Raw genomic sequence first — 16,197 nt, forward strand, 5'->3', positions numbered from 1 at the left:
ACTCCAAAGACATGCAGCTTAGGTTGATTGGTGTCTCTAAATTGCCCATAGGAGTGCGTGTGTGGTTGTTCATCTATGTGTTAGCCCTACGATGGATTGGCGACCTGTCCAGGGTGTACCCTGCCTTCGCCCGATTGCCGGCCGGGCTCCGGCCCCCCCATGACCCCGTTCAGGGACTAAGCAGTAGAAGATGAATGAATTTAGTTAATGACCACTGGTATGACCCGACTGGTTGTCATTATAATAAGAAAAAGCATCGATCAGCAGAAGCTGCTGCCTGATCGATTTCCACAGGGAGGTTTGCTAACAAGACTATAGGTGTCACTGACACTGCTGTGCAGTGGCAACCACAAATGCCTGAATACTAAAAATGAAAACCCATTACCTACCTAACGAACACACATCTGAATAGTTGGATATTCAGGCCCAGTCCTACTGTCTCTTAAGTGACGGTGTTTCATATTAAATCAGTGTTGTGGCAGCTATTTTCCTGACCTTTTTAATTCTTTCCTGACTAATGCAGTTTGATGACAGAGTGTTGAAAACTTCCTCCTGCCTAATGATCCAATAGTTGCATAACATTTCCTATTTTGTAATGAGAAAGATTCTTTACTATGATGCTCACCCACTCAGACAGTGACTGGGTGTTATCACTTAAAGGCACTGGGCTTTTTGTATTCTTTCTGAGTCTGGGTGGTGATTTAGGTGGTCACTTTACTTTGTATTTCCAGGAACTGCTTATGTGTCCCTTGACTGTGAGTGGTGTATTGATTGATTTAATATTTTTCTGTCATTAACAGTTAATAATTACAGAAATCCATGATGCTCACTTCACTCTTGTATGAGGTTACAGCAGCCAACCTGGCAACTCTGTCATCAGTTTCCTAATGTGGTGATTTGTCTGTTGCAAACTATCATCAGTAGAACCATGCAACATGATAAATAAATATCTTTACTCTCTTCTTGTTTTTCAGGAGAATTATGAGCGAATGCAAGCTCTTGTTGATCAACTGAAAACCCGGACGGAGAAGATTAAATTAGGTAAGTGTGAGCATATGATGAATTAGCTACTACGCTAAAGTTAAATTCATTAGTTTGTGTTTTAATATGACAGTGCTAATTAGTGTCTGTGTTCAGTTTGTTGACAGAATACCTTGACTTACCCATAACTGTTTTAGTAAAACTGCTCAGAGTTCTCATGTTTAAATATGTTAGCCAGGTCACATAGTTTCATGGGTGACAGTTTAAGGGCCTGCTCACACACGTGACTTTGTGTGGATTACAGTGTATAACTGTATTCAGTTGCCTGGCAGTTGTGACACATAATTACAAAATGTCAGTTTGTCTTAGTTTTAATGCCTTGGGTATAGGTTTGAGTAGGGTTAGGTTTGTGCTTTTCATTTGAAAATCAACACCAGACTGTCCAGAGGGTTGCCAAATTGATTGGTAGTATGATGTTTATTTGAATTAATTCAGGTGGGGGAGAAAAAGCCAGAAGACTTCATACCTCTCGTGGGAAACTCTTGCCTAGAGAGCGTATAGACAGACTGCTGGACCCTGGGTAGTATCATCTACTTCCATCTTTGGTTTTGACAGATTAAAATTCATGCCTGACTCGTACCCAGCAGGCCAGATGTCTAATATTTGTGGTGCTTGATGTCATTACCCAAAGCATGATGCAGGTCATTCTAATATCTGCTGCTGTACACCCTTCCCTCTAAAGTGACAACAGTGAAAGCATTGCCGTCGTTTGAGTCTTTAATTCGCCCTTGCAACAGACATCAGACTTTTGTGCTTAAAACTCTGAACAAAGAGTAAAAGTGATATTTAAATTTTGAACCTATACATTTTTGTTCTCCATTATACATATAATTTGCATTACATGATTGTTTTCCTATAGGACACCTTTCTTGGAATTCTCTCAGTTTGCAGCATATGAATTGTATGGAACAGAGGAAGTCCCAGCAGGAGGTATAATTACAGGGATAGGCCGAGTTTCTGGGTAAGCGCCGTGAATACAACTTCATGTTTACCTGTTAATCTGTAGGGGTGTAATTATACACCGATCAACCATCACATTCAGACCACTGACAGGTGAAGTGAATAACACTGATTTTTTCGTTACAGTGGCTCCTGTCAGTGTGTGGGGTGTATTAGGCAGCAAGTGGACATTCAGTCCTCGAAGTTGATGTGTTGGAAGCAGGAAAAATGGGCAACTGTAAGGGTCTGAGTGACTTTGACAAGGGCCAAATTGTGATGGCTGTCTGAGTCAGAGCGCCTCCCAGACTGCAGGTCTGTTTGGGTGTTCCCGGTCTGCAGTGGTTAGTACCTACCAAAAGTGTCTAAGGAAGGACAAACAGTGAACCTGCAACAGGATGGACACCCAAGGCTCACTAATGATGAGGTTGATTTACAGTAGATCAAACTTTTAAATGTCATTCATCCTTTTCAAAAGATTCCATTTTGAATCTTTGTTAAAATGGGTGAAAATGAGAAACAGTGTACATTTCTTTCAGTTTCAATTCAAAAATTATCCCTAACTTGTCCTCATGACCACAGTTTTCACTCCTTTTTCATTGATTGATGAAATTCATGCTCTTCCTGACAGTATAACTATGGAAACAAACCAAAGATGCACAGTGAGCTGCAGAGTGACATGAGTGCCAACCAAATGGCGGATTGACTCCTGTGTACACAGTATTAGGCAGGTGGTCATAATGTTATGGCTGATCGGTGTATGCACATCATGTATGGGTGTGCAGCTGTTTAAAAAGCAGCATCAAGTGACTCCATGTCACAAGATTTATTCAAATAGACAGCTTTTTGATCCTAGTCAGGTTCTTGTCTTGGCCTGATGAAGATCTGAGTTGAACTAAAGTGCTGTCTTTTACTTTTACCATTAATCCTGTTAATCTCTCGAAAGTGTGAGAGCTTAAATACTTAGCACAGGTATTTCTACTAAAACAGACTACAAAGTAAAGCAGGATTTTAAGCTGCAATCTCGGCCTCTTCCAATGCAGAAAATATCCTAAACTGGCTGCAAAACATTTAGATGGAAGCGGTTGAGATAATTACAGGGTTGCTAATTTACTCTTTCTGACTTGTAATTCAATTTTCATTTAATTTCTATTGAACTTTTACTTGGGTACTTTAGCTGCAACTGACAAATCCCTATTTCTTTTTAATTTTTCATAGGGTGGAATGTCTTATTGTTGCAAATGATGCCACTGTCAAAGGGGGAACATACTACCCCATTACAGTGAAGAAGCACCTTCGTGCACAAGAGATAGCCCAGCAGAACCACTTGCCATGCATTTACTTAGGTGAGTACTTGTATATTTGTATGGCTTTACTAAAACAAGAAACACTTACTATAAAAAGGGAAAAATAAAGCTATAATAGACTTTCACTGTCACCACCAGGGTTAAGTGTATAAGATAAAGGGACATATTGTATAATCACTGGCTCTGTTAAATGAGTATACTAGATGTTTTATTTTCACTGATTTGTTAACTTAGGCAGCCAAACGTTTGCACTTGTTTTAAATTCGAAGGCAGTGGCGTCTTGTCAGTGTGTTGCCTTAGGACATCGCAGAAGGCCCTGGCTGAAGGTTGCAGGCTGCAGTTTTTAAGAGGGAAGATTAAGTGTCTGTAATATACTGTAGCCAGGGACCAGATGTTGATAATGATCAGTGAGTTCTCTAAATGTCCTGACATTTGTTTGTCCTTCAGTGGATTCTGGAGGAGCCAATCTACCCAGACAAGCTGATGTCTTTCCAGACAGAGATCACTTTGGACGCATTTTCTACAACCAGGCCAGGCTGTCTTCAGAGGGAATAGCACAGGTGAGGCGTATGTTTGGATGAAAGTAATTTACTTGTCTTGGTCACTGTCATTTAGCATTGCTCCTTGAAAGTATACTTGTTATATTTTAAATAGTCAGTGCCTTGATTTATAGACCAGTTGTATAAAAAAAAAGAAGAGAGCACAGATGGTAAATTTAACGGAACTGCACTGCTGTAGGTTATTCATCTTTTTATTGTTTTCAGGCAACTAAAATTCATCTTTGTATTGACTTTTGAAGAAGAGACATTTCGGTGTTTAAAAACAAAACAAAACCAAGGCTGTCTGGGTGAGAGCTGATAAATGTGATAAGTGCTCCAGAGCGGTCGGGTCTCGCACAGGTTTTGCACTCACATCTTTCTAGTAGTAGCGATAAACTCGCTCAGTTTAGTCATACATCTTCACCAAGCAGAAAGCTCATTAATTCTTGTTTCAAGACTTTTTCTTCTCTGGCATCTGTTCTTTTTCTTAAGTTTTTTTTTCTTCCTTGCTGTATTTGGTATTATCACCACACCACTAGATTGCTGTATTGCAAATTAAAATGCAACTTGCCAGTGCCCATAGCACTGACAATTCAAGTCTTCACTGAAAAGGGCCTTGAAAACCAGGGCCAATCTGAATTCTTCCTGGTTCAGCTGTTCATTTGATATTGGAGCTTGCCAATGTGGTGTGTCCATTCTTAATGTTGAACATGCTTTTGTAACTAGATGTATTCCTTTTCTTCACTCTTTTAGATTGCTGTTGTGATGGGCTCTTGCACTGCTGGAGGAGCATATGTACCGGCCATGGCAGATGAAAGCATCATTGTGCAGAAACAAGGAACCATTTTTCTCGGAGGACCTCCACTGGTTGGCTGATTTTTTTTTTTTCCCATTAGAGTCATCATTATCATAAATTTAGGCAATAAATTGAGACCACAATAAATAGCACTTCCCATTGGCACGTCATTTTTGGTTTTGTAACTTCAGATACTAGTTAATATTGCAGTGTTATTGTGTTTGTTGTGTCCATTTTTCTGAGAAACCCTGTGTCTGGGTTTTGGCAGGTCAAAGCTGCCACGGGGGAAGAGGTTTCTGCAGAGGACCTTGGTGGTGCTGATCTTCACTGCAAGTATGAGCACAGCTTTTTTTTCACAACATTATGCATGGGATTGTGATGCCGAGTTTCTGTTTTAAAAAAAAAGCGTTGTTTCTCAAATGAAAAACTAATTAAGCTGTCTATAGAAAGAATGTGACTCCGGTCTCAATGCTAAAATCCCTAAAATTGAGTTAGATCTAGGATTTGTTGCTTATTTTACAGAAAATCTGGTGTGACAGACCACTACGCTTTAGATGATAACCATGCACTCCATTTGGCAAGAAAGGCAGTGAGAAGCCTCAATTACAAGAAAAATATTGAGGCAAGTCCAATATGATTCACCATTAACACTTACATATTGTTCATCATGTCATTACTTTGTGTTGACACTGAGTCTTTTATATTTTTCAGGTCACAGTAGAACCCACTGAAGCCCCTCTCTACCCTACAGATGAACTCTATGGCATAGTTGGAGATAACCTCAAACGCAACTTTGATGTCAAAGAGGTATTTCTTCTCTCTTTCTTTCTGTTTCCTGCCTTAAATGAGAGAGAAAAATGTTGTGGGTTGTACTTGAAGAAAAAAAATGTCTCTATTCACAAGTGATTTGAACATAGTGACACTAAATCTCTTCAACTAAATGATGTGAGAGTGATAGGTTAATGCATAAGCAAGTCAATAAAGGTCAATTTAAAATCATTCCTCCACACAGATGCTTCTTACACATTACTTTGCCTTGATACCCTTTGTTCAATATGTGGTAAGCAGAGCATGACACACAAGATTTATAGACCATAGACACTCTCTACACCACTGTTTATACTTGGGCTTTATGGATAATACAAGCAAACCTGACTTTTACATGTTCACAGTGCACTTTAAATGTGTTCGCCTGTCAGGTCCTTCTATCAGGAGCGCAGTCAGTAATGAGTGACTGGCATTGATCACTTTGTTTAGGTCTCTCTAACAGGGTGCCACATGTTCTCATTTGATTTAAAGCCTGTGCCTTTGGCTCATGATGTAGGTCTGGGATCAAGAGTTACAGCTAGCTCTAGAGATGTCAGACTCTGTAATGTAGAACTGTATTGGAAGTCCATTTGTGCCCGGTTCAGACTACACGAATTAATCCTGATAAGAGCCCGACACAACAGATGTAAGGGGCCAAAACCGAAAAACGCAGTCAGACACAATAATAAATCGTTTTATCTCATATAGTGTGTCATAGTAAAAGAAGATGCTGCATCTGGGACGCCTCACAACATCCTGACACGTTTGAAATTTTTTCAACGTCTACGATGAGGTGGGCTGACACTGACCAACTGGTGTACAGATGGTTCTTCTGTTCACAACATTTTTGGCATATTGGACTGAACAACATTCATTAAATATCAGAGTGATACAGCTAACATTAGCATAGTGACTTTCACAGTCAGCCTTGTGATGTAGCTACCCTATCAGGGCTAGGTAGCCAGTTTTACTATCGGCTTAAAACATTTATTTTTAACAGTCATGTAATTTGACATAGTGACCATCGTATCAGACAAGCAAATTGTGTAGCCTGGACCAGGCGTTGGGATGCAAGATCACCAGACTGCTTCCTCTCCACTCGGGGTTTTCAACTGGAACATCCATTGTAGTGAAATTTGTTGTAAACTTCTTACATAAGTTGCTTTTGTTTCCTCACCAGTTTGGTTGTTGGGGATTGTATCACTGACTTTTATAACTTTGTCATGTTTATTTGATTGCAGGTCATCTCCAGAATTGTAGATGGCAGTAAGTTTGATGAATTCAAAGCTTTCTATGGAGACACACTTGTTACAGGTATGTGAAATAACATGTTTTTTTATTTCTACAGCACAGAGAATTTTTTTTTTGAATTCTGGAATCTACCAATCTCACTGTTTGTCTTCTATAACATGACCTTCAGGATTTTCCAGAATATTTGGTTACCCTGTTGGAATCATTGGCAACAATGGAGTCTTGTTTTCAGAGTCTGCAAAAAAGGTAAATATAGTACGGAAACAAAACTGAAATGGTAAAAAGAGTTCTCTAATCAATAAATCTGCGTTCCTAAGGGCTGTTGACAGTATTTTCACAGCGTCATTAGAAATGATAAAATCTGCCTCTCACAGTTCACAAAAGGTTAAGACTGTACATGGTCTTACTCTTTGTTTTTTCGGAACGCACAGTTCTGAGCACAGAAAAATGTTTTTTGCATGAACACAGTTCATATTTTAAAGATACTTTATTGTCATGCAAATTTTTTAATAATTTAGTTTAAGCAAACAAAAATCTACTCTGTTGCAGTAAACGTATTAGCTTCTCTGCTAATTTCAATATAAACGCTCATTAACAGCCTCTGTGGCTCAGTTTAACTCATTTGTCCTCTCACATATTGCTGTTTTTTGCATTTGCTGAGCTGTGCACACTTGTTTACCATCACTATCTCGACATCTCAGCTCTGTGCACACCCAGCTCGGCCTTACACTCGAGAGAATGGATCACGCTGCATATTTTTGTCCGAATCTGACTTGGACCTGATACAGTTGAATTTGTACAGCATTTTCCCCCTTATCATTAAAAGAAGCAGACATTTGAGTGCTCCAGCTGTCCAGCCTAAAGTTTGACCTATGTGTCCGAACCCGGCCAGCACCCTCGGGTCAAGGACTTTTAACACATCACACAATGCTGCTTTAGTGTTTGTAGATGGTTTAACCCTTCACACTCAAGGTCCAGAGTTTCTCTCATACAAAAATGTCTCGAAATCTGCTTGTCAGGAGCGTTCTGATGAATGGCATTGTAATAACATAGCATTTAGAAACCATGGACAAGGGACAATCATAATTTTCATTTAATTTGCAAGCCATTCTGCCATGAACAGAGCTGAACTTTACACAGGCGTAGGAAAAATGAGGAGCTGAATTTGTGATTACAGACTAATGCGCTTTTCAGACACATTCTGAATTAGATTACAAGCTTGTGCTGGCAAAAAAAGGTTTCTTTGATTCATTTTCTTTTATGTGTGGTCTCAATATGACATTATGAGTGCTGGTTATCTGCTCAGTGTAATTACTGTTGATAGGGACTGAGACAGCGCTTCAAACAGACCCCGATGTGGAACAGACATGCTCAGAGTGCATACACAAGAAATATCAATACAGCACCTGCATTTCAAGATGTATTTTTGAGACATGCTGTCATCTCCAAAAAACATGCCCAGGCTTCTATTATGCTAAGTGTTAAATTGTTAAAAGCTTTTACCTAGGCATCCGTGTTTGTGAAAGGGAAAGGTAACAGAGAAAACATCATATTTACGTTGGGAACAAACTGATGGGTTATTTTTCACCAAGTGACAGGTTTTAATAGGAAGCCGTTTTTCACATTGCCTCCAACTTCTTTTTACACTTGGCAATGCAAGGCAGGCTGCTTCACTGAAAGGAAGCCAGTAGAGGTAACTGCCAGAATAAAGAAAATCACCTGAGTAATTCACAGATACAAAGTAAATGGAAATGAGACGCCTCCTCACAGTGCACAGTCTTTTGTGTTTGTTTGTCTGTGCAATAGCTTCTGGCAGACCTGTGCTGTGCTGTGAATGTTTTTGGCACGACTGAAGGCCGTTTGGTTTTTTCATGTTCAAAGTAAAATCTAGAAAATACAAAGCCAGTGGGGTGCCATATGACCCCCCTGCCAAGTTGTTGAGTTTCTATCCCGACCGTTCACCTCAGATGAAGATAATGATCAAGGTGAGGCTAACTGAGCACAGGAAACGCTTGCCTGTGAACATGAAAAAGTCCGTTTTTAAGCCTAATTTGTTTTGGTTACCAGATGTCACAAATTCTGAACACTTGGGGGATTTAAGAGCACCAGTATAGGTAATGTTTTGCAAGTTTCCAGCTATTTGTGAAACCACAATGTGCAGTCGCCCAGACACCCCTAGTATCCCAAGCAGTTCACTGTCTAATACGCTTGTGTGCTTTGAATACATTCTCTATTACAGTACATATTTACACTTCTCTTTCAGTTGGCAGTTCATTTAAAGTTTGTTTGTTTATTTTAGATACCAAGAAAAATAAACAACAGTGATAGTACAAATCTGCATCTTTTCCCTCAAGGCACTTCTTCTTCAGTGTTGGGGTTATACTAGATTCATTCAATATCACATTTCTTTCCAGGGAACACATTTCATCGAATTGTGTTGCCAAAGAAACATTCCACTTATTTTTCTCCAAAACATTACAGGTCAGTGAAAGTTCATAATATCTGAGTTCAGGATTATTACAATGTGAGATGTTGTGCTGCTTTAATACTTCCATCAATCGATCATCATGGCTATTAATGATGTATTTTAATTCACCAGACTTTCTCCCTTGAGTTGACAACACACACACACACACACACACACACTTGCAAAGTCAACCCAGTTTCTCTTTGCAATCTCTCCTCTGCATCTCAGGCTTCATGGTGGGTAGAGAGTATGAAGCAGGAGGGATTGCCAAAGATGGAGCCAAGATGGTAACTGCAGTTGCCTGTGCCAATGTACCTAAGATCACTGTTATCATTGGAGGCTCCTACGGGGCAGGAAACTATGGCATGTGTGGCAGAGCATACAGGTACAAAGTTAATGAGTGGTTTGTGCTCAGTAAAAAGAGAAGGCACCGGTAACATCACAAATGAAGAGAGTGGCGATCTGGCCATGGCCTGTTAACCACATATGAAGATTGATAGCAATGTTTGTATGGAAATGAAGTGTACATGTGCAATAATAGACACCATATGCCCTTCATCCAGGTGGAAATGACCTTTTGTTAACACCAAAAAAAGAAGCTTTCTGATTTGAATTTTTAACTCCTCACTGCTTCATTGAGCATTGGTTTTGATGTTGTAGTGAACATGGGCTCCTTATGAAAGAGTAGTCCATTGTTCTCCTACAGTATAACATTGTCAGAATTACGGCAGACAGTTTAAAAAAAAAAACATGGATCAGAATCGATGCAGCTGAACCAGCGATATAATCAATTTCAAACTTGTGGTCTTCAGCTCCAGCTGATTCTTAAAGCAGCTTTATCAGATTTCCCTCAGCTCCCTCTGGATCCACAAAGGCTTTTATTTTTTAACCAATGCAGTGTTACGCCACAGGACCTATAAAGAGATGTTGATGTGTAAAATCCGTGGAGTTCCCATTAGTATTTTTTCTGCTTTGAGTGCACACTCATACTTTATATTATAACATAATATGTGAATAGTTTATATTCAGGCTGCGGTCAGATTGAAGGATTAAGTTAAATTAAACTCTCAGCTCTAGTATTTTGGAAAGCGTGTGTTTGACTCACCTTTGGTTGGACTTCTTGAATTATATTTTACTACCTAAGTAGTTTTTTCACACCTAAATTCTCATTAAATGCTTTGCTGTAGCTGTCATCATCTCTTATTAGATCTTACTTCGTTTTGCCTTATTTCTGGTTTGTCTGTCACTTAGGTGGCTCTTCTGCAAACACAAGCAGACTGACACTTCCTTTTTTTTCCTCCTGTCACAGTCCTCGATTCTTGTACATGTGGCCAAATTCCCGTATCTCTGTAATGGGCGGTGAGCAGGCAGCCACGGTCCTGGCCACCATCACTAAAGATCAGAGGGCACGTGAGGGAAAAGAGGTAACAATTCACATTAATCAACCCATCTGCGCTTCACTGGAAAGGCTCAAATTAGCTTTGGAGGATTTGCTGCCAAAAGCATAAACATTATGAAAGACACTTTTCTTTCAGTAATGGTTTGACATGGCACTTATGTGCAGATAAAATTATACGAGTGTTAAGTGTTACAATGATGACTTATCCTCAGTAGTGCAGTCATCAAATGGCTGTAATTAAACTGTGTCAGATATCCTGTTACTGGTGTATTAAGAGAGCATTAATAGCTTCAGAATGACACCTCACATCAATGCACTGATTGCAGGTGTTTCAGTCAGTGATGTTTAAAATGGTTCAACAAAATAAAGCAATAAAATGACTGAACAGATAGCAAAAACTAATTATGGATATTATAAAATTTTTATTAGGGAATTTCTTTACATTTGGCACCAACATCCACTTGGACTCAAGGAAGAACTGATTAGGTTTTGGTGGTCAAAGGTCTCTGTCACCTTATGTCTGTCTCATTCCCATGAATCTGATTTATTGGGCAGAGGCTTCCAACCACGAAGCCGTAATGCTAGATGTAAGTGTATTCTTCTTGTCTTCACAGTGTAACCCTGATGAACACAGCTTTTTGTGTATGTAGTCAGCAGAAACATGCAAAACAAAATGAAGTCATGAAAGTAGAAAAGTCCCATCAATCACTTCTTATGCTAATACCTGAACTCACAGTCACAGTAAAGCAGCAGTTAAACCATCTTTGGCTTTGTCTTGTGACATATTAACATGTTAAATGGAGGAGAGATATGAAGGGATTTAGATCAAGTCCTTCACATTTGTGAATATAACAGCATGATATGGAGCTGCAGAGATCTGTCGGCCTCTGCCTACACCCTCCTCACCCGTGTTGTCAGATCAGGGGATGGTTGGGTGAGGGGGACCTTTAAACAAGCTCTTTTAAAATGTAATGTTCTTGCCCAAACACACACCCCTGACCCATGATGTCACCCTGCACAGGGCTAGCTTGTCCTAAATCGCATGTGATTGGATAAATTAACACCTACGCTCCACAGTCCAAGATGAGTCATCAAGAATGTTGTGACATTGCATTAGAAAGAAAAATTAGAAGTTTTTTTTGTTTAACAATACTCAAATTATTCCTTTTTTAACCTATATTAAAACAGTTGACACAGGATTAGAGCTTACACACAGGGTGTATACTAAATTGCTCTTTTATTCGGGCCTCCTTGAAAAACCTAATGCAGTCTGCTAAAACAGCCCTGCAGTAAGTCATAACTATGTGAAGGTTATAATCAAACCGTTTATTGGAGAGGTTGATTCAGCTTTATGGTCTGTAGTTTGTGCTGCTGTTGAATCCTGTTGTTTTACATTGAGAGGTGGTTTTGATATTTTGTTCCCCTCGTGAATATCAATAAAAGTAGACTAAAAGCAATGAAAATATTTTGCACTACTACCTCAACAGTTTCATTACACAGTACTTATTTTCACAAGAACCGACTCGTTATTTTTAAGCTAAGGAAAGCAGCTTTCACGACAACTGAAACTGCCTTGTATACTTTAGACAACCCATAAAATCACATTGGAAGGAAGTCCGTATTACTTGTGTACTTTTTCCCCATGCCTTTATCAAACCTACCACTTCTGAAGTATCACTGATTTATTCACAGTTCACCGCAGAGCAAGAGGCTGCTATGAAGGAACCGATAGTTCGGCGGTTTGAAGAGGAAGGCAGCCCATACTACTCCAGCGCTAGGTAGGTCATGACATATCTTCTTTCATAGCGTAGTTTAAGTGGTGTGTGATAAGATGAGGCACTGAAAAGTGTGGAGCCGTCAGTATGTCTTAGCAATTTCTGTTCAGTTTCTTTTTAGCTTCTGTTGTCTGTGGAGTGTTGGGCAGAGGAGGATTACAACACCAGCATTTGTTTCAAATTTATTTTTAAATCTTTTTGATGCATCATGTGATCCTGCTTTTCCAAAAGCCGAGAAACACACAGATATGGAAGAAGACTCGTCATGCATGAACAGTGATGCTGTGATGTGTTTCATGTGCATTTCTTCTCTATTGGATGCCCTGGTGTTTTGTTAATATGAGCCATCTTTCATTTTCATTACGTCTTGAAGGCTGTTTTCATGCTGTATGTGAGCAGAGCACATAGCAGATGATGGGGGATTACAAACAATAATATGGTGGAGAATTGTCTGTATATGTTGAAGTGCTAGGAGACAAGTCAAATTATTAGGCATAATATATTTATCTTGGCCAGTGTGGGGCATATGATGTTTTAAAGCATAACATGGGCTCACAATAAACGAAATAAAATGAAGAAAATAAACAAGATTCACAAAGCTTGAAATAATTTGAAATGGACACAATGCTAAAATGTACAAGATGTCTAACCAGAAGATTGTTGCCTGCAGCAGCCAGGAGCCTGTGGGTGACCCTGTAACATTTAGCCTAATGTGGGGATAGTGCCAGCAGGAAATGGAGATACTGGTGTGTTGTGCAAAGGGGAAGGATCAAAATAATTGTTGACTTTATTGGCCAGTGTGAGCAGTGTGTCGATCAATAATGCATGAACCCATATATTAAAAAATGTTCTTACTGGCAGTTAGAGCTGTGACAATTAGCTGATTGAAAAAACACTGGCAGCTACTTTGATAATCGATTCGTTGTTGTAGTTATTTTTCAAGGAAAGATGCCAAACATTTGCACTTTCTAGCTTCTTCTTTTCTTTGTCTGTTGTGAGAAACAGACAAAGGTTTTGGACTTTGGGCTTTTCTTTGTACTGGTTTGGTCAAGACCAGCATTTTAAAGACATCACACTGGGCTCTTGGTACATTTATAAACTAAACAGTTAATGCAGCAAATTCAGAAAATAATAGGCAGGTTAATATTTAAAGTAATCAGTAGTTTTGTATATACACAAATTGTCAGATTAAGGAAAAACTATATCAGAGGAGTTTGTGTCTTTTCAGAGGCTGCTGTATGAACTGTCTAGAATAGGATGCCAAAAATGTGCTAAATAAATAAATGTTTTCAGTATTTTCATATAATTAATATCAATGATAAATCTATTGTGTACAAGGGTCAGAATAGAAAACACCGATCGTTGAAGTTGACGAGATGGAGTTATTCACAGCATCTTGACCTTCACAGTAACTGATAACAGACCTGCACAAGTACCCCAAGAAATATGAGCTGGGTGAGTTGTACTGCGCCATCCAATAATGTGACCCCCTTTTATTTTTTTTCTCTTATAGGCTGTGGGATGACGGGATTATTGATCCTGCTGATACTCGTCTGGTTTTGGGACTGAGCCTCAGTGCGGCATTTAATGCACCAATGAAGAAGACACACTTTGGAGTGTTCAGGATGTAATTCTCATTTAGCTTGTACAGATGCAGACTTTAGACCCACCAGAGATGTACTTTTTTTGTGTGTGTGATGTTTCTCCAGATAAAAAGTAACAAAGGGGAAAAACACTGCACAAAAAGAACAATCACAGGAGTAGGATCGCACAGTCTGTTATAGTGGAGGACGTGACTTGATGATGAACTGTTGTTTCGACTGTTAAGTTGTGCCTTAACTGTTACAACCCCGTTGTAAATGCAGCTGTACTTATGGAATTGTTTTCTTTTGGTGGATTAGATTTTTTTTTTTATCAAATAGTGGAAACGGTAAATTTAAAAAAATGTGAAAAATTAAATGTGTAGTTTTTTTTTTTTATTCAGAACCTTTGATGGCTACTGAGTGATAACAGTATCTGATAGAGCGATACCGAAGGAAACATGTTCAGAAGGGGGCGCTATTTAGCCACAAATACTCAATTTGATATACTATTGTCTAGAGGAATGGAAGAAGCACATTTTGAAGCAAAATGCTTTTTAGATAATGCACAGTGATGTTCTGGTGTTGACAGAAGTTATATTGAGCCAAATCATAGCAAAATATAATGTTTTGAAAGTGTCCAAGCAGAGCGCAGTCACCTTCTGGTGTCCAGAGACAACATTCGGCTTATTATGCCATCTGATCCAGACTTCTGCTTTCTTTTCACCTTTACTACTGTGCTATAGTAATCAGCAATAGGATGTGTACAGAAGCTGAGCCACAGAGGGAGCATCCTTTACTAGCAGACCACCTTGCCTCCCGTCCACTTCTCTCTTCCATTTTGTCAGTTTCTCTCTTTAACTGAACATGTTGCACACACTTGGCATGTTCACAAATTTGTGTAAACCATCTGAGCTCACTCTAGCAACAAGTTTGTTTTCCTCTGTGGGACTTTTCTGAGGCAAAGGATACGGTGCAGTGGTGGACGTTTGAATGTCTTCCCATGAGACAACGGGTTCAAATGCTAAACTGGAAGCCTTTCATGCTCCTCTGTGTATGACTGCGTGGCTGGCACCCAAGGCTGTGGAGAGCCTCACCTTAGGGAGAGCAGAAATAACTCGGGCCATTATGTGTGTGTGTGTGTGCGCCACCCACACACACACCCTCCACCACCTCCTACTACCAGTTTTTAAAGCTGGTTCACTGGTTGTGTTTTCATCTTCTTCCACCAAATGTCAGTGGGAAGCATTACCAAACAGCATGAACCAGTTTTAAAAGTTTAGATTTTATTGAAGTAAAACTTCCCAGAGATACTGAAACATCATGATTCATAAGAGTCTTCATGGATGTTTTTCAAGGTAAACAAAGAGCATGGAAATGTGGAATATTGATCAACTGGGGCCACTGAAATTGATTACGGATAATCATACTTCTCTTTTGCCAAAACTGATCTATCCTTTCTCACCGTCCACGACTGCTCTTAAAGGATATGTTCCAGGTCTGCTTCTACAGATGGGCGAGGTTGTGCTTTTGTCTGGCCAGGATTTCAGGCCTGATGTTGGATAGTTTAGCTTGGATGTTGTACAACACTTGGATGACAGCCTTTCCCTGCTTGCACTGGACTAAAAAGTAATCAGGACAAGTTGTGACATATAGACATAGTATTCTCATTAACAGCTCTGTGCAGCAAGTGCATCCAATCTTGATTGTCTTTGGGCCACTGGGGGAAGAACGAGTTCACAGACTGCCCAAAAGCATAAATTCCAAATTCAGAAGGGTCAAGTATCAAACCTGACATTAACTTTTAGAGGTGCACAAGAGAATGTACTGTTATTTTTCTATATTTTTATTTTTGAGACTGCATTTATGTGAGGGGAATAATGATGCCAACTTTGCAGATAAGACAAACAATATCAGAACTCAATCTTGAATAGAATTATTCTGTTTTTGAGTTGATATTTGCCCCGCTTTGTTCTGTAACTGACTGACATTCCTGTGGAGGAGGGCAAGTGGAAAAACATTTTCTCCTTTATAGATGAATAAATTATCTAAACGTTCCTGTCACTCTGCAAATAGCAAAGCAAAACTTTCTGTGGCTTTTGCGTGGCTCATTGTGACTTTACTGTAAATATATTCATTGAAATACATGTTAATTTATTCTGTAGCCAGTAGTTTCAGCCTAAATGAAACAAACTCCAGACTTAACTGTGAATCAATTTACCCAAAACACAACAGTGTTTGTGCAGGATACATTTAAGGTCAACAAGACACGATGTGAAATTCAGCCTATTAGACATTT

The 16,197-nt window shown here is 39.3% G+C and overlaps 1 protein-coding gene across 1 annotated transcript in view; it reads left to right on the plus strand.

The window, feature by feature from the left end:
• mccc2 (methylcrotonyl-CoA carboxylase subunit 2) overlaps positions 1-15,039 on the plus strand; it is a 16,949-nt gene extending 1,910 nt beyond the window's left edge. Inside the window, exons 2-17 of the mRNA XM_020593821.1 lie at positions 975-1,041; positions 1,477-1,561; positions 1,901-2,002; positions 3,196-3,323; positions 3,732-3,844; positions 4,577-4,690; positions 4,888-4,952; positions 5,142-5,241; positions 5,331-5,426; positions 6,668-6,740; positions 6,847-6,923; positions 9,092-9,158; positions 9,373-9,529; positions 10,454-10,568; positions 12,236-12,321; positions 13,832-15,039. Of these exons, the coding sequence (XP_020449477.1) occupies positions 975-1,041; positions 1,477-1,561; positions 1,901-2,002; positions 3,196-3,323; positions 3,732-3,844; positions 4,577-4,690; positions 4,888-4,952; positions 5,142-5,241; positions 5,331-5,426; positions 6,668-6,740; positions 6,847-6,923; positions 9,092-9,158; positions 9,373-9,529; positions 10,454-10,568; positions 12,236-12,321; positions 13,832-13,949 (1,563 nt within the window). The 3' untranslated portion in view covers positions 13,950-15,039. The remainder of the gene's footprint in view (positions 1-974; positions 1,042-1,476; positions 1,562-1,900; positions 2,003-3,195; positions 3,324-3,731; positions 3,845-4,576; positions 4,691-4,887; positions 4,953-5,141; positions 5,242-5,330; positions 5,427-6,667; positions 6,741-6,846; positions 6,924-9,091; positions 9,159-9,372; positions 9,530-10,453; positions 10,569-12,235; positions 12,322-13,831) is intronic.
• Positions 15,040-16,197: the final 1,158 nt, after the last annotated feature.

This window comes from Monopterus albus, unplaced genomic scaffold (genome assembly GCF_001952655.1).
Source record: "Monopterus albus unplaced genomic scaffold, M_albus_1.0 scaffold20.1, whole genome shotgun sequence".
NCBI classification, from domain to species: domain Eukaryota; kingdom Metazoa; phylum Chordata; class Actinopteri; order Synbranchiformes; family Synbranchidae; genus Monopterus; species Monopterus albus.